Raw genomic sequence first — 23,059 nt, 5'->3', positions numbered from 1 at the left:
CACGGGATTGCTATAATTGCCCAAGTCACTCCACTAGCAGAACACTAAAATAACTTCAATCGAGAATCATCTCAGCCTAAGTTGGCTCCCATATTTGCAATGGTATTTTAACATATTCTAAATCATCACACACCAAAACTCTAGAAGGCATTCGTCTAAATGAAATTTGAAGGACACAGAAAACACAAGCAAATTCCCTGAAAGAAATATTGCGTCACACTTTCACCGTGATACAGCTAGCAGGTTTTAATCTTCTGAATTTGAAGACAATCCTATGGTACTTGGGTCCTTGGACTGGCTGAACTGCTTTTGTTAAGCCTAGGTACCATTTCCTATTCTGCATGGTGGTATCATATTCTGACTCAAACCAATTCCACTTGGTAAACTTCACCTGAATGCTATTTCTCATCAGCATCACATGCCTATTAGAAAACAAAGAACAGCTGGCTTTTCAACTAAAGTTATTATTTTTTATTATTGAATTCTGAATATGCAGAATTACCTATCACTTTCTCTGCCTCTCTCAAGTCATTTCAAATTAGATTGCTTTATATAAGACACCTCAGTTTACTTTAGTAGAGGGGACAGAACAGATGGGAATAGAAGTTAAAGTAGAGAAGTAATATTGCCTCTGTAATATTTTTTTGGGTTTGTGTGGAATAAATAAAACAAAGACAATGTTAACATCTGTCTAGTCAGTAAATATCAGTTGCTGACAATAAGCTTCTAAACCACAGTAGCCCATAGGTTCTTTCTGTCTTCTCTCTCTCTCTCTCTCTCTCTCTCTCTCTCTCTCTCTCTCTCTTTATATTTAAAAAAAAGAAGACTTTCTATTATAAAATCTTCTACTAGTTCCAGAAATTATAGTTACCCATTATGACCTGAAAGCCAAATCGTGGTTGACGTTGTATCCCAAACTCACATGGTCTCAATCACATAATCTTGCTTTTATGGAGTTTTCAATGACCCATAAGCTTTGCCAGCAGTTTTATAAAAACTTAGGCTTTACAAGAAAAGGAGTCTGGCAATGGAAGATTCCACAATCCTTTGTTGTTTCTTGTTGAAAAATCAGTCAGAACTTGTCAATCAGATATAAGACAGGGGAAAAAAAAAAGAAGAAAAAGAAAAGAAAAAAAAAAAAAGAATTTTAGCTGGGTGTGGTAGCTCACGCCTTTAATCCCAGCACTTGGGAGGCAGAGGCAGGTGGATTTCTGAGTTCAAGGCCAGCCTGGTCTACAGAGTGAGTTCCAGGACAGTCAGGGGTACGCAGAGAGACCCTGTCTTGAAAAACAAAACAAACAAACAAACAAACAAACAAAAAGACAGAATATTAAGAGATATTTACACAGCATCCCCAGATGGCTCATGCTTCTATTCAGAAAGGACATGGCTATGGAGGAGAATATTGAAAATAAAGTTTTTATCCCTAGGTATAAGTAGGGGAGTGGGATAGACAGTACCTAGAAGGGAGTGTGGATCCATAAGCCAATGGGTACTTAATGAGGTCCTGGGGACTACTGTCTGAAGAGTGTGCTCTAAAATGTCAATAGGACTTCATCCACACCAAAACCAAACCAAAACCAAAACAAGCCCCAGCCTGCCCAGGAAGCCCACGTTGTGTGGTGAAGGCAATTTCCTTTATTTTTCCTGATCTTCAGGCTAAGCATCTGTAGAATAGGGGAAGCACTGTAGCCGTACGATGTTACAATTCTAGATGCCCAAACTAATATCTAAAAATGAAATAGGCTGGTGACATATTTCAAGGAGAACAGTCACGAAAAGAGAATATTTGAGCAATTTATAGTGGATTGTCTATGTGAATACCTTAATGTTAACATGTAAGCATTGTTTATTCTAAAGATAATAACAAGTTTCTCAGACTTTCCTTCTCCAGTAGTCTTTTAGCTTCACCTTAAGAATAGAGGAAATCTTTGGAGTCAGAGAGTCAGGTCAGGAGAATTCCTGTCAGCCTAACTAGCTCTGTCTGGATTTCTAGTGTTTAGGTTTTTTTTTTTTTTTTTTTCTTTTTGCTTTTTGTTTTTTGTTTGTTTGTTTGTTTTGTGGAGTTTCATCTTTTTAATTACAAAGTGTGACCATCATTTTCTTAATGCTAGCAACAGAAGCATAGTTTCCTTTGCCTCACGCGCATCCCTATCAAACACTGAATGGCCACACATATATAAGGACCTCAGGATGAGACACTGTCGGCTATTAGCTACTTCAGGACTCATTTCCCCTTACTGATTGTCTCTAAGTTATTCAAAACTCCTGCCAAACAAGCCACGAAGCTATTACAAAAACTTTACACTTGTAAAATCTGAGCAAGCTTGGAGCTAGATGATAAAGATGGCGACAAAGACATGTGACGCTTGAGCTTCACTTTACTCTGGTATAAGAGAGACTCTTGCATCATGGAAGTTGAACTTAGATAGGACTTTCTCAACTGAGGACTCTCAAGTGCCAAAGCTGTAGGCAAGAACCCAGACAAGATGAAACCCCAGACACAATAAAATAAGCCAAGATCATGCAGGTCAAGCTGGGAAAGGCCAATCAAGAATCTGCAAAGTACACAACTCTGTTGCCAAGAGTCTCCTCTAATGGTGCCACCCACAGAACTATCCATCAATGTCGTGCATGGAAAAGATAGTCATTGAGCTCCCCCAAAGGGTCTGTATTACTTTTCCTCCTGAGATACTGCCAGAATAAGTTAAGGAGTCATTTGTGAATTATATTATCTCTGCATTGACATTGTTTCCAAGAGAAATCTCAATCTACTTTGTATAATTTTTTTTTCTTATTTTGGCAAAATACCCCCCATGATAAAAACAACTCTAGAGGCACTGGGGATTCAAAATGTCTTCCTCTAAGCCTCCAGATAGACACTGTTCAGCATTCTTCAGTCTTACATGCTATAGGCTCTCATCTGACATGCAGAACTGACCTTCAAACTTTCTCCCTTGACCTAAATTTACCCCAAACTTAATACAAACCAATCTTCATTAAAGCTCCATATTTCCATGGTTTTGGTTAGAATTGTGGGATTTGCATGCAATGTTTTCTTTTTTAACTCTTGAACTTAAGTAAGTAGAGTTAATTTTTTATTTTCCCAATAGTTTTAGTAACCCATTGCTCTTTTTTTTTATTTCTACAGTGTTCAGTGCATGAATTAATTCTCTTCACCCAAACTCCTTCCAAAAAAATTAGTATCTCTCATTTAGTCATAAGTCTGAGTCCCTTCCTCCCACGTGTTTGGGGGCTGTGATAAGTTTGAAAGGCAGTAAAGCCAGTAGGACTGACATATCTCCAGTTCCCGAGGAGCTCACAGCCTGGTGGCAGTGGACTTTACAGGACACTTGCACATTAATCTTGTACATTCATTGAGTTCCATCCTTATCTGGTTGAAATACTGCCTGGGATATGCTGACAAAAAGAAAGAAAGAAAGAAAGAAAGAAAGAAAGAAAGAAAGAAAGAAAGAAAGAAAGAAAGAAAGAAAGAGAAGAAAGAAAAAGAAAGAAAAGAAAAACCATTCAAAACAAACAGATAACAATCACCTCACTACCAACAAAACCTAAACAAATCACAAGCAGAATTGTTTAGCAATTCTAAAGCCTTTACCTGTTTCTGCACTTGGGTATTTATTATTCTCTCAACAAGCTGTTTGCCGGAACACTCCATGTTAGAACACTCCACATTCCTAGCTCTTTGAATTGTTGCTTCTGCTTTTTATCTCAGAAGATGCTCCTCCCATTCATTTTTTCAGATATCATATATAAGTGTTCTCTCTTCTCTGCACTTCAATATCTGGTCAGTTCATATGGTAACTGATATTTTCACTCTTCTTTAAATGTATAATATGACAAACTTTGTTTTAAGGTAGAACACACTTTTTCTTACTTCAGTTAAAATTTCTAAATTTTGGAATATCTTGCTTACTATTTGATTACACTTATTTTAATTGACATATAATTTATAGCACACAACACTTTCTGATATATGTATGCATTGAAGAATAATTAAGTAAACGGTTATATATCATTACCTTATATCTAATATTTTATAAGACCACTTAAAATCTTCTCTCTTAGCAAATTTCAAATGTGTTGCATTATTATTGACTATAGTCACCATGCTATACAATTGATAGATAGTCCCAAAGTCATTCTTTCTTATTTAGCTCTATAACCTTTAACCAACTCCCCCCCCACCCCCATTGCATCTATCCCCAGCCTCTATTGCAATTCCCATTATATTCTCTCTACAGAGTTCAACAGTTTTATTTGAATATTTTGACTCTTAAACACAAGATCATTTTACTTTGCATCCTCTGCAGCCAGCCAGATCCCATAATTTCCTTGATCACATGGGTACTCATGGTATAACAGAAAATCATGACATTGCTCATATCAGCCCCTCCCTTTTAATGCTCCCTTATTTATTAGGCAATCAGAATCTTCATTATCCATTCAATGCTCAAGTTTTTGAATTGGAAACTCTGCACAGAAGCCTAATCAGGGAATGTCTTTCTTTTCTTTGGTAAGGAGGTTTTGGTGTCCTATAATAAGCTAAGGGCCACCGGTTGTTACCATATTGTCGATGTTGGCTTGGGTTCTACAGGTCTGAGTGTAGAAGAAGGAGGGTTCCAATGCTGTGTTTGTAATAAAGCTGAATTCCACTTTTTCAATGGACAGCCATGTTCCAGTTCACATTTCTCTTTAGCAACCTTTATGCAGCACAACATCGCTCATTAAGTTTGCACCAATCCCTTTTGAGTGAAAGGCCCAAAGTTAAGGATGGATGGGCTGGAAAGTGACTACATTCTCTCTGTTGGCTATGTCACTGTGTTGTCTTAATTTTATATAGTGTTTTATGACTTTAATGAAAAGTAGAAATGACACAGTATATGAAAAGTTTAGGCTGCAAATAGAGAGAGGGGGAAAGAAAATACATAACAGAAACATTTACGAAACCTAATCTGAGAAGGGTTTACAAGGCTTGACAGTATTTACAGCCAAGAAAGAACGTATCTTTATATGCTCTTGCTTGCTTAACCATGTCAAATATCATCTGGGGTAAAGTTTATGATGCCATCAAAAGCAAGGAACTCAGGAGGGAGCCTCTCCTGGCTTTTTTTGAGGTGAGGTGGTCAAAGTGGAGGCTATAGCAGAAGGTACAACTCATCGTAGTGCAAAGCTTTTCCCTCATGTGAGTGCGTCTTAGTCTATAAAGGATTACGTCAGCATTTCATTTTATCTTTACAATATCCTTTCAAACGCAGATGAAACTAAGAGACAAAAAGCTGTGAAGCAAAATTATTTTTTTGAGAGGCTGCAATAATTCTTAGGCTCCCCAAGCTGAGAGGCATGTTCCCCCATAGGCTCATTTGCCTGCTCTCTCTCTCTCTCTCTCTCTCTCTCTCTCTCTCTCTCTCTCTCTCTCTCTCTCTCTCTCTCTCTCTCTCTGTGTATGTGTCTCATGTGTATGTGTCTCTGTATATGTGTGTCTTTAATCCTCTCAAAATGTGCAACTTTTACATAGCAAATAAGAAATTCCAATTGTAAAATTATATCTTAGACAGAAACCATTTCTACCCCTTGGCTCTGTAAATGCTGAAGACATGAATGCTTCCCCAAACAGCCAAACAGAACTCCAATTCTCTACAGTGACAGAACTCAGGAAATAGCAGGTTTTATCTTAAAAGAGTTCAATTGCTACACAAAAGCACCCATCTTCAAATAATGGAATTCTCAAATTGGGATAAGTGTGCTTTTAAGAATTTTTATTTTCAACATTTATTTCAGATAACACTTATGGATCAGGTAACAGAGCACTGAATTATAAAACAAATAGGAAAAACCTAAAAGGAAAAAAATTAGGGCAGGCCTTTATTAAATTTTAAAGTATGTCTTTGCTAGACTCTTATAAAGAGCCAAATAGGGTATTGAAATCTCTGGAGATCACCAGTATAATTTCTTTATCATGTTCCATTTAAAATTTAATTATGCAGTCTACAACAAAAAGAATCCGATCAGTCTAAATAGGTCAGGCAGTGAGTAGCTTATGATATTCTGAAGTTTTCCTTGTAAGGATCCTTTCTTTAATAGTGTGTTACACATCAGAACATCGTATTATAAAACAAGTGTAATTTAATTCCATCACTACATTCTTAAAAACATCTACAAAGAATGAAATGTTTTGATTTAGGTACTTTGGAGAATTAATGAAAACCATGTTCTGGATAGAGCTGCTTGTGATTGATGAGAAATATTTGCATATTCAGGTACTCCTGGACCCACCATCAGGCTCATAAGCTCATCCCATAAGCTCATCATAAGCCACAATACCCTCAATGGAAAATACGCCTAACCTATTAAATGGCGCATGACATCAGTGACATGCCATAGTTTTCTCTGCTTTATCTTAAACGTGCTCATAGCCCTTATAACAGATGGTTTGGCAAAAACATCTAATAGAATGTCTGTGTTATAATCCAGTGCAGACTGTCTCTTATAAGGTACTGACTATGTGTACTGAAGAGCTTTGGTGATGCAGAACACTTAGGAGATCAGCTGTGCCCCATGGTTGCATGGCTGACTGGGAACTGTGGATCCATTCTACTGTGAACATTAGCAGAGAACAGTAGAATCAATATCACTAACCCAGGAAAGAGAAAATTCTAAATTTAAAGTGTGGTTTCTACTGAGTGGATAGCTCTCTTATGCCATCATAAGACTTGAGAATTTTAGGTTGAATCATTGTAAGTCAGGGTGTGTCTGTATACTGGATTTGGTCAATCACTGTTTTCATGTATTATAACAGAGTCAACATATATATGAACATACATACACACTACATAATTTAATACTCAGAATACTTTGTTTTGTTTTATTATTTTAGTGTCTGCGTGTGTATGTGTATATGGAGACCCAAGGTTATTCTATTCCCACTCTATTATTGATGCTTCATGACTTAACTGAAGCATGAGCTTGCACAATGGCGCATGACATCCATGGTTAGTAAAGTGAAACCTAGCCAGGTGGTGGTGCCGCACGCCTTTAATCCCAGCACTTGGGAGGCAGAGGCAGGCAGATTTCTGAGTTTGAGGCCAGCCTGATCTACAAAGTAAGTGCCAGGACAGCCAGGGCTACACAGAGAAACCCTGTCTCAAAAAAAAGGAAAGAAAAGTGAAATCTGAGCTAGCAGTTTACATGCATTCACTTACTCTATTTCAAACTTCACCCACTATTTTACCTTACTTTCTTTATAATAATAAAGCACGCACTGTATCCGCACTCTGCATGCGCCTTGCCACTTATCCTTCAGAAGCACTGCTCTGTAATTGTCTCCAAACAAGGCAGTGTGAAGTAAAGGGATGTATGAGATCCTAGGCAGGATTTGGAACAGAGACCACACGTGATGAATTGTTTTGTTTGGGAGCTTCTTACAATGCAGTATGATGCCACGCCCTACATATTAGCACTAATAAAGTGCTAATAAAAACAACTAGCTAAAGCTAGTCTGAAGGACCACAGTAATAGGTACCATGTCATGTATCTACTACGGGCTGTGTGCCAGCTACTTAGCTACATTATGTGGACTATGTCCTAAGATTGGCTCTAGAAGATGAATATTAGAAGTTTTCCAAATTTATAAATGAGAAAAAGAGGCAGATATACTAAGTAAACATAGTCAAGGGATGGTATAGAGAGAATTCAAGTTTGTCTGAGCCCCATGCCTGGTCTTGCAGGCTCTCTACTGACAAACACTCAATAGAAACTCCTCTTGACAGCTTATGAAGACCCAAGTTTTGCTCAACAACTTCCCAGCCAAATAGATGACCCTCTGCGGGTTATGGTTATGAACTTCAAGCCGAGTCGGAAGGGTGACAGATGGTAGTAATCATAGACCTGTTCCAATGCCGGGGCGTCTTCCGGTCCGCTCCCCTCCCTTCTCAAGTCAAACATTTATTCGTTAATTCAAACATCCACTAATTAATTCAAATATCCTCTCACTCAGACACTCAAACACTCATTCAAGTATTTATTCAGTGCCTACTATGTTCCACACAGTACTAAGCATTTAGGGATAAATCATGAATAATAATGAGTTCTCAGCAATTTTTTTTCATTAGTATAAGATGTATAAAAGTCTACTGGAAAATGACATAATTAGACAGTATTCACACTGTCACTAGGGACTTCAGAAATAATGGAAAGAATGTAAAACTGTCTAGGACAAAGAAAACTTTATAGAAACAATCTCTACTCCACTGTATCTAAGGAGGGGTCAGACAACCTTATATACAACTAATATGAAATATTTGCACATTGCCAGGCTATTCCTTCTCTATAACAGTGAATCAACTTTGAAGCTGCACTGCAAAATCGGGCTTAGATCATATATAAAGAAATGGCATGGCTTTCTTCAAGTGAGTATTTGTTTATAGGTTTGGGCTAGATGTTGCTTGTGATTATGACTTGTCCCTAACCCCCCAAAAATGAGTGGGAGATCATTTGGAAGGTAAGAGCCAAAGAGGGAGATGACAGAGCACCTAGAGGAGATGGAAGAAAGAGTACATTATAGACTAGATCTCAGTTTTCTTGTTTCTAAAGTGGGGGCTCACACAGTAATTCCACAAACATTTCTTGATTGCCAGTTCTGTTCTGAGTCTTACAAAGGGTGGAACAAATTGGACAGGCAATGAAGACACTGTTCCGGGTCTGAGGAGGAAGACAGCACATCATAACCATGGTCAGCAGATGCAGTGAGAATGGCAGTTATTGCACAGACAACACAAGATGGCCATAGGACCATGGGCAAATGTGTCTCAGGAGCTACTCAGATTAAGTGCTCAGGAGGGGTTCCCTGAGGAAGGAGGGGTGAAGAGAAGCCAGTGGGCCATTTCAGAAAGTAAAGGAAAAGATGAAGGCAAGTATTTACAGTGGCTGAACAATGAATTATCCATGGGAGTTAGTGCACAGCTTGCTTTCTCCTTCTTTGTGGTCCAGAATCCACCACCCACCAATGATCTTGTTCACATTTAGATCTGTCTTCTCTCATCAATGAATCTAATCAAGACAATCCTTCACAGATAATCTCAGAGGCTAACTTCAATCCAGATGCTCCCCCACAAGTGTGCTCGTGGCTTGCCTCCTAGTTGTCAAGTTCATAGTTCATAATTCATTGCAGATTGGTTATCTGCTTCTCTGACACAGAAAGCACTGCGTGCCCAGTGCTGGGCTTAACTGTACTTTCCCTACTAGATAAAGTAGCAGAGAGAAGAGGTGTTTTATCTATGTTCTCCCACATGGTCTATTCTTGGCAGCACTTAACTTACCTTTGCTAAATTAGTGAACAAATAATGAAACTCATCATACAGAACCACCCTGGATGAAGGTCCCAGAAGAGTAGAGGGATCTGTTGTTTCCTAGGCATCATGAAGAAGGAAGGAGGTGTGTGCCCGTCAGCTCTTAACTGAGTAAGAAGCTGACCTGGAAAAGTAGTGTATTGATGTATTACTTTCTAAGGGCCTCAAGGGAGATAGATTTTGTATTGAGGACAATGAGAATTATGACTTTGCGTTAGCTACCAAAGCTTCCATGGAGAACTAAAGCCCTGACCTTAAACCCTCTAGAGCCACAAGTAGCAACTTGAGCTGTCCGAGCTTATCTTAATTCCCCTTGCTTCCATCCTTTTTCCTTGTTGCTTTCTGACCAGGCACATCCATGACAGAAATACGGTTGATGAGAAATAGCACAGTCCACTCCAAACCTCAGAAAACAAAGCTCTACTCATAGTGTCCATACTCTGGAATCAGTTTCCTAGTATCAATACCCCAGTATCACTACTTGAATATCAAATACTCTACATATAAAACTACACTGGAGTGACATTGATCTGATAGTCCCAGACAAATAATCTTATTTTCTTGGTAGAGGGTCTCAAATACTAATGCAGTGCTCTGTTCCTGGGCTTCAAGAACTTGGGTTTCTATTGCTTATATGGATTCTTCTTGACTTGTGATGAGAGTTGTGTTCTGATAAATAATACATAAGCTGAAAATATCATTAAGCCCAAAATACATGTGATGCACCTAATATATTGAATCTTCTCATTCTTTAGCATGGTCACCCATACTAAGGAGTAGTTGTCAATTCCCTCTTGAGATGAAGAGGATGGTCCAGAGCTTAGAAGTTAGCATGGAGAGTGTCACACTAGCCTTAGAAATGTCTAAATCACCAACACAACATCTAGTTGGTGTATGGAGGCTAACTACTAAGGCCAATGCTCTGATGCTTCATTGAGATCCACATAGTGAATCCGAGAGAAGAGGATGCTGGGAATTGCCAGATCTAGGGGTGATATTTATGTACCATTATAGAAGATGCAAGGGAAAATTACTAATGTGCCAAATTTGAATGCAAGAGAACATTTTTTTCTTTCACAGCCTTTCATAATGTTAATCTTGAGCTCTGACTCCCACTGACTGATGTAGAAATCCAGTAGATTATAGCAACTGGTTCACATGCCTAATTATTTTAAGTTTTATTGTCTGACACTTCATGTTCCTTAGTTGTAGGTACTGTGCATAAGAGCTGGCTCATGAATCTCTTTTGCAGTACTTAAGAAGCTTCTATAATGGTCTGTTAAATCCCTTTATTTTCCATACTATGTTAACAGGGAATTGAAATCTCCTCTCTCTCAAAACCTGCAGCTGATGGCACATGATAATAGTAAAGCGAGGGTTGATGTCAAGCTTATTTATAGTTTTACTTTGTTATCCAAAATAAAAACTTTCTTTGCATAGGCATCATTTAAATTAAAACTCAGCTTATAATTAATTTAGTACCTCAACTCCATTGAACAATTGGGGTATCATCATGTTTTATTTTGAATACATCTATCTAAACTAAATATTCTTCAATAGAAGAAACAGAATTGGAAAAACATTATTCTAGGCGTGGAGAGGTGGCTCAGTTGGCAAGGTGCTTGCTTGCCTTGCAAAAATAGGGACCTAAAGTAGATTTCCATAAGCCACTTAAAAAGCCAGGATTTGGGGCTAGAGAGATGGTTCTGTAGTTAAGAGCACTCACTGGCTGTTCTTCCAAAGGACCAGGGTTCAATTCCCAGCACCTACATGGCTGTTCACAACTGTCTATAATTTCAGTTCCACCTCCCACCCTTCCATACATATACATTCAGGCAGAACACAAGTGTACATAATATAAAAATACATACATAATAAACAAATTTTAAAAGCCAGCCAGGATTGCATGTATTTGCAATGTCAGCACTGGAGAGGCTAAGACAGGCAGATCCTGGGCAAGAAGGGGGCTGCAAATGACCAACTGCAGAGCTTCAAGCTAGTGAGAGACCTCCTTGCAAAAGGAGGAGGAGGGGGGAGGAAGAGGAAGAAGAAGTGGAGGAAGGGGAAGAAGAGGAGAAGGAAAAGGAAGAGGAAGAGGAGGAGGAGGAAGCAGCAGCAAACCTATAACATAAGAACAGAAACAATGCCCTACACCACCAAAAGAAAGAAAAAGGATGGCACCTATAAAATGACACCTGAGGTTGTCCTCTAGCTTCCACATAGACATGTTTGAATATGCACACACACAGAGATAGACAGACACACATGGTTGTAATAGAAAAACAATTCATATTGCTGAGCTGCCTTTTGCTACATGTAAAATAAAAGCAAAAAGCCATGTGCAAGAGAAAATGATTGTTTTCACAGTTCAAGGAAGAGATCATGCATCCCATTTGAAGAACTCTTCAAGATGAGTATTATAGAGAGTTGGTTTGAATGTTTGTTTTAATCTTGACAAGATCATTGGTTTTTAATATTTATAATATAATTACATTGCTTAGAGTGCATGTTGCTCAAGTAATCTAATATTTTTCTGGTGACATATTATTACTAAGCTTTAATTTCAGCAACAGCAAGAATTCAAAAACACATTTAGGTTATCATTAGCAATGGAAAATGAAGCCGATGCTTGCTCGAGCACCTTGCACATGTGTCTTGTTTCAACTTCAAAGGGTTTTTGGCTTCTGAGACACACTCTGTGCTGCGTGATTTGGGCATTTATACAGAGTATTATCAACCTGTGGCCAGTGGCTTGAAATGAACACCATGTAAGGTAATTATAGGTGAAATATTCCATCTACCCCATCTTCCAGAACAGAGCTGTAAAAGGCCCTTTGGAAAATTTCAAGACAGTCAAAGTCAATGAAACCCGAATCATAACAGTGTTATAAAATGCCATTGTCTTCCTTCCTAGCCACATATCACTAGCTAGCAGTTGCCTGGATTGCAATTTTCTATTTCTCTTAGATGTCACAGCAAAAACGTGCTTTTATGACTAAAAGGATAAAAAACTCCAAGTGTCATGTTCCACTAATCATTAGCCAAGAAACAAACAAAATAACTACAGATGCCTTGTTCTAAATGGTACCCAGGTATCAGAGGACTCATTTTCCAGTGACAGCTGAAGAAATCTGAAGACAGGCGGACAGCTGAACAAGGCATGAGATTGTGCTAGGCCATGCAAGCAAATGCTTGCCAAAGAGGTAGTCTAGACACCAAAGGGAGCAATCACTGTGAAATAATTATGTTATTTTATGTTAATATGAGAAGGGAAATACTTGTCAATGGATATATCCCAAGCTGCCCCTGGAGAAAGCCAACAGAATACCTGAGGCTGTATTAGAAACATAATTGAGAAACAGCTAACCTTATTTCGCATACTCTCACACATGCATGAAAATGACTGCAAGTTGCAGTTAGAATCAGATTGCCACCATGCTGTTGATTTTCAACATTATTCAACAATAGAGTAACAAAAATTCATGACAAAAGAATAAATAGGCTCATTACCAAAATATCACCCACCAAACTCAAAAGAGAGCATTCTGTCCCTTGGGTAATAAAGCAGCTACAACAGAGGATCATTCCTAGGGAATACCCGAATGGCTGCTTGGTATTCACAGTAAAGCACTGGTTAATAGAATTCAGGAGGCTCTGAAGATTTTCAGACATATGAGTAATTTTCATCTGCATGATTACAGCATGGTTTGGGTCTTCTCTGACAACACCGAGGTGGTCCAAGTCTTAACCGTAATATGAAAGTTTGGAAGTCATTCCTCTTTCCATTATTTCAGGATTAACTTCTTCACCACAAACACAAGTAGACACACAACTCCCCTCCTCTGCACATGGTGGGTTGCTCAGCCCTTGATGACAGACGACGTTATCCAAGTGAAAAAGGACTATGGCAAGCAGACTCAGCAGTGACATAATACGTCAGAACACACTCAGAGGTTGAACCCTGCAGGCTGACACACCTTTGGGGTGATTCTTTGAGATGCTATCCAAACAATGAACACACACACTAACAAATATTTGAATCACACTAAACGAGTTTTGGGGGTAATATCAATCCTGAATCTACAAGGTTTTCTTAAAGTAAAAAAAAAAAAAAAAAAAAATAGCTGTTTAGCTGTGTCTCTCTCTTCCACAGCGTGCTGATCCTCAACCTCCCATTTCCTAGTGGTATTTAGAGTCACACTGTCTGTCCCTTGTTCTGTTTTTGAGATTAGTTTAATGACCATTCAGCAGATCTCAACCAATGGCCCATGAGATATTAATTGATTCTCAAACAATTATTAAGAAACTATTAAAGACTGAGCAGAAGTTTTTTGTGCCAAGGCTAGATCCTAGATACAGAGTGTCAGTAAAATGGTTTTTAAAAGATGGCCACCCTGTTACTTTCTCTTTTTTCTCCTTTACTTATTTAAAATATAAGAACTTCAAATGCATTTATATCAATAAAACTATATTCAGGTTCTTTATGGGAAACATTTTTCTTTATAAATCACTAACCTCTGGATATAATAATAATTGGTACATTAAAGGAAAAAAACCCATAAATTATCTCCAATTGCGAATTCTTTTGATTCTAATGAGGAATCAGCACTTATAGCTACTATCATGTCTCTATATATCTGCTAACTATCATCTCTGTAGCTACCATGTATTATCTGTCATCTATTATCTATTTATTGTCTACTTAATCTATCATTCATCTACCTGTCATCTATCTGTCTATCTATCCATCCATGCATCCATCATTTAGCCATCTATCATCTATCTACATAAAAACATAAACAGAATGAGGATGACTTCTCCAGATCATTCATAGACGTCAGCCTCATTACTTCTTGATGATATCCTCTCCATGTGGCTTAGTTAGTGACTCATACAGAATCTTTTAGCACAATAGCATGAGAAAATGAGAAGCCCACTTAAAGAGGACACAATGCTGTCCTCTGATTGTTTCAAAAACCAGGAGGTGAGTAAGAAAAGCCAGCTGCTCACCTTGGTGGACTTCCAGATAACTCTGTGGCAGTCTCTCTGTCAGAGAAAAAGAAAACAAGCATAATTAAAATCATTGCGGCAAATATAAAAATGAATCCCAGTATATACAGCAACAAGGCAAAGTGTGGAAATAATATGAAACACGTGGGTGATTAATCACATTGGTTAATTTCCATAAAGGGTTCAATGGTTACTTTCAAAGTTACGTTATACATATGTAACATAACTGCTTCTACTTTCTGTTGGTAGACACTAATTGAGATTAAAACACTGAAATTTAAAACTGTTCAACATCCAGAAGAAAGATGGTGAAAAAAAAATATATCTCAAACTACCCTTTACATATCATGTACAATGAAACAAAGCATGGGGCTCTTTTTCCAAGGGTGACTTAAGAACAGAAGACGTTGGAATATCACTCCCTACTCTTGGTCATCTGCAGCTTCAGAAGGACCATGAACAGTACAGAGCTCAATCTCTTTAGCAACAGATTACTGCGTCTCCTTTTCAGCTCTTCCTCATGATGTTCTGTGATTTTTTGGATTGCTGAAGACTGGAGCTATCATAATTCGAATGTAACTAAATGCAGAATAATGTAATAATAAAAATGACCAGACTTGTGATCATGGTTTGCATGTATGTCTGCACACCATCTTTTATGGGAACTTGGGCTAAGCTGGGTTGGTCACTGAAGAGGGCATGAGGAAAGTGCTGGAAGGTGGCTACACCTAGGTTGTAGATCCCCAAAGAGGAAGGGTAGACATGCAATTTCTGATAGCTTCAAGGGCACATGTATAACATTTCTCTATGTCCCACTCTGCAGTGAAGTGGTTCTCAACCTTCCTAAGGTTGTCACCCCTTAATACGGTTCTTCATGTTGTAATGATCCCTGACCATAAAATTATTTTTGTCACTACTTTATAACTGTAATTTTGCTACTGTTATGAACCCTAATATTAATGTCTGGTATGTGTGTGCTTGCATGGGTAGTACATGTGCACATACATATGATTTGGGAGTTTGCATATTCCAGGAGATGTTGTTGGGTATCTACTCTATCAAGTTCTGTCTTATTCCTTTAGGACACAGTCTGTCACTTGAAAGTGGATGTATGCTGGTGGCCAGCATTCTCCAGTGAGTTCAAGTTCTCTGCTTTTCACTGGGCTGGTGTTACAGGTACACAATCATGCCTAGTTCTTCATGTCTCTACTGAGATTTCAAGTCAGGTCCCTAGGCTTATAAAGGAAGCACTTTTACTCCCAGATTCATCTCTCCAGCCTTATATTTATTTCCTTTAAGAATTTCGTATCTTTGAAGAACTTTATCCTTCAAAATAGAATTTGTTCTTTTTAAGTCAAATAGGAAGTACTTCTCTCTTAACTTTCCCCTTATAGCCTTTAACACAATAAAAATATCTGTTAAGTGTTTGTTATTTGTCATTTGCTATTTACATATATATTGGTACTTTATAGATATCAGTTCAGTTTATCAGAGTTGGCTTAATGAAGGAGTCTGGTCTTCTTGCTGACTCTGAGGGTTAAATCCATGTTCAGAGTTAGCTCATGGTAATGGCAGCAGCCTAGAGTTAAGACACAACTCTCTGTCTTTTGAATCCTTTAGATAATTGCTTTTGCTTTTCAGATTACCCATTTTCTAATACTATAAGTTCTTGATATTTTTAAAAACTATGTTGTTCGTGCATTATGCTAAACCAATTAGCCTTGGCATTTTCTGGCATTTGGGGCCAGATAATTTTCCACAGTGCACATGAGATATTATTCTGTGGTTTGAATCTGAATATCTCCCAAAAGTCTAATTTGTGAGACGCTTAGTTCCCCCCTGGTAGACCCATGTATTGAAAAATGACTAGACATGTGCTCTCTGACACATGGGCTCAGGGCACGAGTTTCTTGATGGTTTTGTCATCTTGCTGGCATTGTTGGGAGGCAATAGAAACAAGGAAGTAGATCACCAGGAACCGGTCCTAGGAGGGAAGGGCTGTTTCTGCTCTCCAGTTGAACCAAAGGACTGAAAGCCTTGGAACCATGAGTCATAAATAAATAAATCCTCCTCCTTCAAAATCTTTCCCTCATGTGTTTTGTTGCAGTGAAAAAAGAGTATGACAGCATCACAGAAAGCTTAGCGGCATCCCAGCCTTCCATTCACTGAACACCGGAAACCTCCACACACCTCCTACTCTCTTATAACTACCCAAGATATCTTCAGACATTAGTAAATGTCCTCCAGGGACAAAACTGCCCTCACTTGCAATGATTCTGATAGAACAAATGAATTCTCACAGTGCACCTCTACTCCAAATGCTCACCAGATGAACAGCATTGCCTAGTGCCATGGAAAACAGTAACTGGACCTTCCCTCCAATGTTTGTCTCACTTTGGTTCCTCCCACTTAAGTTTCCACACTTACAGAGAGTGCTGCTTCCTCCACTCAATGAGCGTAATAGTCCCATTATACATTTTACATTTGACTAATCATGACATAGTACTGATGAAGTGTAACTGTGTGAATGTTCTTACTTCCCTGAGAACTAAATTGGATACTTCAGAAAGACGAAAACTGACAAGTCACTTAAGAAAAGTTGATGTGAAATTAGATCTATGGGCATTAAGATTCTAAATACCAAGGAAATCATGTGATTTTCATAAGTGTCTTCGAGTTCTTGTTTTTCCAAAAAGAAGGAAATGAGCTGGAAATTCCAAATAGTGACCTATGGGTAGATTGATATGTACAAGTCAAAGCAGAAGTCTACGCAACAGATCTAGATGCTCAGAGAACAGGCATTGGCCATGTCTTTGTTAGAGAAGACAGATACTGGGTAAAGTGACCTTCCTCTCATGTCTGAGAATTCCATTCTGCTCCTCAGAGACTTAAACAGAAAATCAAGTGGGGTGTGGTAATATAAGCCTGTTCCAGAGTTCATGAGGATCATGAGTTGGAGTCCAGCTGAGATATATAACAAAACACTGTCTCAAAAAGAAACAAGCTGGCCAAACACAGGAGAACTATTGTATGAAGCTGCAATGACCAAATGACTCAGCATTTTTTAGATCAGCCAATCAGGAAAAAGCCCATGCTTCTTAAACAAATCAATATATCATCTCCATTTTCTAATATTTACTCATCTGACACACCAAGCGTTTCATACATGTACCTCATCCAGATGAACGAAGTCCTGTGTCTCCTCCCAAGTGCTTATGTGAGACCCCGACTTAAAGCGTTTCTCCCTGGAAGGTAAAGCCCCTGGATGTTCCCCAAGCTTGTTTTCCCTGATCTTTAAAAATACAGCCAGAAAGAAGCTCTTTGTTCTCTATAGCCAGCAAAAGACCTTTTTGTTTCTATACTGTACAACCAGAGATGCCTGCCTTCCTGTGCCAAGGACATGGAGATAGATGCCGGAGAGAGGAGAGAAGGCTGCAGCTTACTCCCCCCACTCACCAGAAAGGAGCTGTAGCCAACTCTCCTCCCAACTCCTCCCAACTCTCCTCCCAACTCCTCCCAATTCCTCAGCTAACTGTTAAAAGCCCCCTACTGTCACTGCTCGGTCTAGGCGGAGGGACTTCGTCCTCACCTAGCTGATAATAAAACCTCTTGCAGTTTGCATCAGGTGTGGTTTTCTCTCAGGATACTGGGGTGCTGGCCAGCTCATCCCGGGACTTGAGCGGAGGCCCAGCTTCGGGGGTCTTACACTTACACTCCAAGGAAAGTTAATATGCCTTGTACAAAGTGATGGAAACTTTCTGATATCCCACCGTTAAAAGTGTCTTAGTTGTGTTTCCTGTTGCTATGAGAAGAATATCCTGACAAAATCAATTTATGCAGGAAATGGTTTATTTTGGCTTGTGCAGCATAGTGGGGATGCTGTGCAAGAGCAATCTGGACACTGCTGGTTAAGCTGCAGCACAACTGGGAAGCAGAGGGCAGTGAATGCTGATGCTCAGCTCTCTCTCTCTGTCTCTCTCTCTGTCTCTCTCTCTCTCTCTCTCTCTCTCTGTGTGTGTGTGTGTGTGTCTGTGTGTGTGTCTGTGTGTGTGAAGTCCAGGCCCCAAGCTTAGGGAATGGCGCCTCCCTCCTTTGGGGTTGATTGTCAAGTCAATCAACCTACTTATCTCTCTCAGGAATGTCCAATAATTTCAATAATTCCTCAAAGGTGTGCCTGGAGGCTTGTCTCCTAGAAGCGACCTCAGATCCTGTCAAGTTCACAGCCAACACTTTCACAACAAAATCAAGTTCTCTTTAGTCAGCCATGTCTCATAAAAATTTGAATACTTGGTTTGTAGGACACTGAAGGCCTAAAAACTGTGAATGTAGCAGAAGAAAGCCATGCTTTCTGCTTGGAAGTAACCCCAGCCTCTTCAGCTCAGGTCTGGAAATGGCTATAGGCAAGGCAATATTTGGAATTTAACCATATTAATTTCCTTTACTTGCACATTATTTCCAAGTTACTTTGATTTCTCAAAGAAGGCAAATGTTAAAACAATTAAAGTGGTAAATAGAGAAATGACAAAGTGGAATAATATACTCCAAGATAAAACCATCCCAGGGGCTAAGAAACACAGTGGGGTGAAAGGTGATGGGTGTTCCTCTTGGGCTTTAGGCCACACTCTTGACCTCATGAGGACTTCTATACCCAGGATTGACCTTTTGCTCTGAGGCTATTGATAAACCGGAACAAACAGGAAGGTCCTTTGGAAACTCAACTTTATCATAAGGAGGAAGAGGACTAGAAAATGCAGGTCCTTTTTAGTAGCAGACAAGAGGTTTGGGTGTGTGACAGGATTATTCACACTCCTTTAAATAAATACATCTTTCAATTTTTAATATGTGGCACGTGGCCAACGGTGCCAGCCTTCGTCAGCTGTCTGAAGGAACGTGCTTCCTCAGTATCTCCCATCTTTGCTCCTTCTGTGCAGAAAGATCTGCGTTTAGGGCACACCAAAGCCAGAGTTCACTGTTTATCTCTGAACACCTTACCAATCTCCAAAAGAAGCTGGCCACGATAAAGCCGAGGACACGAGTCCCCATGTGAGTTGCGGCCAGCATGATAAATATTTTTCAGAACTGGGATGTTTCTCTCTGAGGGGACCTATGAGTCTTCCCAAAGTACAAAGACTTGCTTTTTGTAAATAGCAAAATACATTTCACTGGTCCTAGATTTTAGTAAAGTTTATTATATTTTAATTAACGGTGAAAGCTTTATCATCAAATAGACATCTCCTTCCCTCCCTTCCTTTTCCCTTCACTGTTTGCTTTCTCTTCCTTCATCCCCTCTTTGTCCCCTCCCTCCCTCCCTCCCTCCCTCCCTCCCTCCCTCCCTCCCTCCCTCCCTCCCTCCTTTTTTCCCTTCCTCCCTCCCTTTTCCCCTTTCATTCCTTTTCATTCAACTTGAGACAAACTGGAACCCTTTAAATTTAGATCTGTTTCTAAATAATGCAGAAGCAAGAAGTTAGCTTGAGGCATCACCAACAGACTGTGTATTGACTCAGGGCAGGTCACTTTTTCTTACCTGGTGATCCTTAACTCTAGGAAATGCAAAACAATCTAGACTTTCAGGTTCTTCTCTGTTTGGTAATCCTCCCCACCCCAAACTTTCCTCAGGGTTTGCCCTTTTTTCCCTCTGGCCACGCCTCTGTTTTCATTCTCTCTCTATTTTGATTACCTTTTGAACTTCCCCAACTTTCACTCACGTACTTAAGATGTGCACATATATACAACTGCATAGACACAAGCATTTATTACATGGTAAAACCTGCTAGCTACTGTGTCCACACATACATGTAAACTGATTGTATGTGCTGGGGGTTTTATTGAATTAACCAGCCTCTGCTTTAGATCATTTTCAGGTGTTTATTTACACAAACCTAGTATAGGCTTATTGGAATAGGGATTATTGTTCAACTATGGGATCCTTAGGGTGAGATGAGACAGAGAATATTGTCCATCAGTTACAGAGTTAGAATCAGAAATGAGCCCAGGTATTGTGGTTTTATGATGCAGTTCAGTATGTAGAAGTCACAGTGTTCTCTGTTTCTGCCTCTATCTCTGTATCTGTCTCTCTCTCATATGTAATCATATATAACCACGCTTATTCTTGGCTATGTGCTAACACAGTGAATAACAAAGGTTAGGGATGTTGCTCAGTTTGTAGAGTATTCGGCTAGCATGCACGAAGCCTTGGATACCATCCCCAGTATTACATGAATCCTGTCATGATGGCATAGGTCTAAAATACCAACACTCTGGAACTAAAGGCAGGAATTTCAAAGGTTCATATAGGTACATTTAGGTACATATAGGTACAAAAGCTACATATAGGTGAGTTGGAGATATAGGAGGCTCTGTCTCACAAAAGCAAGCAAACAAACACAACAAATTTTACTAACACAGACTTTATATTCTAGATGGGAAAGACATAAGGCAAAGTGGAATATTTATCATTATTTACATTGTAGATATTATTAAGAGGAAGTAGAGAGAAAGTAAAAGCTGGAGTAGTGGGAGGAGCTACAGTCTTAGATAGGGAGGTCCTTGTAGACCTCTTTGAAGATACAGCTCAGGAAATCTGAGGATGTCTTAAACAGCCTCTTCCACCATGTGTTTGTTTCCTATGCTCATCTCTTTACTGTGCACTAGTGCTTTCCTTCCTTGTGTCAGTGACTCTTCTTGGAGCACCCCTGAAATAGACAGTCGGAAATGCACCCCTGAAGCAGACAGTCAGAAATACACTCCTGAAGCAGACAGTAGGAAATGCACCCTTGAAGCAGACAGTCGGAAATGCACCCCTGAAGCAGACAGTCAGAAATACACCCCTGAAGCAGACAGTAGGAAATGCACCCTTGAAGCAGACAGTCGGAAATGCACCCCTGAAGCAGACAGTCAGAAATACACCCCTGAGGCAGACAGTCAGAAATGCACCCCTGAAGCAGACAGTCGGAAATGCACCCCTGAAGCAGACAGTCAGAAATACACCCCTGAGGCAGACAGTCAGAAATGCACCCCTGAAGCAGACAGTCGGAAATGCACCCCTGAAGCAGACAGTAGGAAATGCACCCTTGAAGCAGACAGTCAGAAATACACCCCTGAAGCAGACAGTAGGAAATGCACCCTTGAAGCAGACAGTCGGAAATGCACCCCTGAAGCAGACAGTCAGAAATACACCCCTGAGGCAGACAGTCAGAAATGCACCCCTGAAGCAGACAGTCGGAAATACACCCCTGAAGCAGACAGTCGGAAATGCACCCCTGAAGCAGACAGAAATGCACCCCTGAAGCAGACAGTCGGAAATGCACCCCTGAAGCAGACAGTCGGAAATGCACCCCTGAAGCAGACAGTCAGAAATGCACCTGTTTAAAAGCAAAAACCTATCGGTTGACTTGGAGTGTACATTAAAAATGCTGGCAAAGCAAGAGGAGACCAGACCCTGTCATGAACTTAGCTAGTCACTCGCAGAGTTTTCCAGGAGATGCCTGACGTTGGTACCCATCCCCTCCTGTGTGTCAGAGAGTGCAGAGTGAGCCAGCCACATTCCTAGACATACATCTGGCATCTGCCTTTCACCAGCTCTGCCAGGGCACAAAGTGGGAGTGTGGGAAACTACAACTTCAGCTTCAAAGCAAGCATCTGTAAGGTAGCCTTTCCCTTTATGTTACCTAATACACTTTTGGGATTGACTTGTCTGATCAGTATCCAGACAGGCTCCAGTCTCTGTCCTGTTGAAAGTTGGCATTGTAGAAGACTGGATTTCTGTCTGCCAAATCCCCCAGGACCCATGAAGAATGAGTGGGCAGGGTTTGGACCTAGTGTCTTGTCTCTGAGAGCCGGCAAGCATGCACTCAGATTGGCAGAAGGGCCAATACAGTTAAGAAAAATAGAATCTAATTCATGTTCTGTCCACTCATTTTCATCTGCAGAGATGTTATTTAAGATTTTACTTTGCTCAAGACTTATTCATGGTATTTTAGTATTCTTTCTGTGACACGGCTGCAAATGGCCGCTATTGTGTGTACTTGGCTCAAGTGCCTTGAAAATCAAATTGCTGGAAGTTTCTCTTCATCAGCACCGCAAAGAGCCCATCTGGCCTGACTGGTCCATGCAAGAGACCACTGTTTAAATGGCATGGCTGTCCTTTCTGTCACTTTGAGGTAGTCTTAAGGGCTTCTGTTTTCTTTTCTTTCACAAAAGTCATTTTGACATCTGGACTATGAATTCTCCTAGGACGATGTGCCTGTCTTCAGCACTGCCAGGAGCACTGAGGGTGCAGCAGGCCTCCAGGGATCCTTGGCTCTGTGGATTAATCATTGTACTCTTGATGTGCGGCCATTCTACCATGTTAAATAATGTGATATAATAAGTACCTGAATAGGCCATCAGTAACAATTCTTGCTCATTAAAACGCACTTACAGAGACTTTAGCAGTGGCAAATGTTACCAGCTCTGGAGGACAGTTGCTAAGCTTGGAAATGGTGCACGGAGTTTCATTTACCAACTTACATTCTCAGAGAGGAAAAGGAAATGCAAACATCACATACACTCAGTCCAGACAAATTACAGGCAAGGCTGTGAATTACTTCCTTCTTTGACTCCTGTGACAGCATACTGACAAAAGCAGCCACAGAAGGGGAGAAGAAGAATGGGAGGAGGGAGAGAGGGAGAGAAGGAGAAAAAGA

The 23,059-nt window shown here is 39.9% G+C and overlaps 1 protein-coding gene across 5 annotated transcripts in view; it reads right to left on the bottom strand.

The window, feature by feature from the left end:
• Celf2 (CUGBP Elav-like family member 2) overlaps window positions 1-23,059 on the bottom strand; it is an 856,147-nt gene that overhangs the window by 396,039 nt on the left and 437,049 nt on the right. For 3 of the 5 annotated variants that reach the window (XM_029471522.2, XM_029471494.2, XM_029471557.2), the window contains one exon: window positions 14,376-14,411. Coding sequence is in view for 3 of the 5 variants with exons in the window: in XM_029471494.2 (XP_029327354.1) it covers window positions 14,376-14,411 (36 nt within the window). In the remaining 2 variants the exon portion in view is untranslated. Of the gene's footprint in view, window positions 1-14,375; window positions 14,412-17,547; window positions 17,621-23,059 lie in introns of all 5 variants that reach the window. The other 2 variants (XM_029471516.2, XM_029471518.2) reach the window with 1 other exon arrangement.

The sequence above is a fragment of the Mus caroli genome, unplaced genomic scaffold (genome assembly GCF_978045245.1).
Source record: "Mus caroli unplaced genomic scaffold, Mus_caroli_1 scaffold_2, whole genome shotgun sequence".
NCBI classification, from domain to species: domain Eukaryota; kingdom Metazoa; phylum Chordata; class Mammalia; order Rodentia; family Muridae; genus Mus; species Mus caroli.
This window is presented reverse-complemented; position numbering and strand designations above follow the sequence as displayed.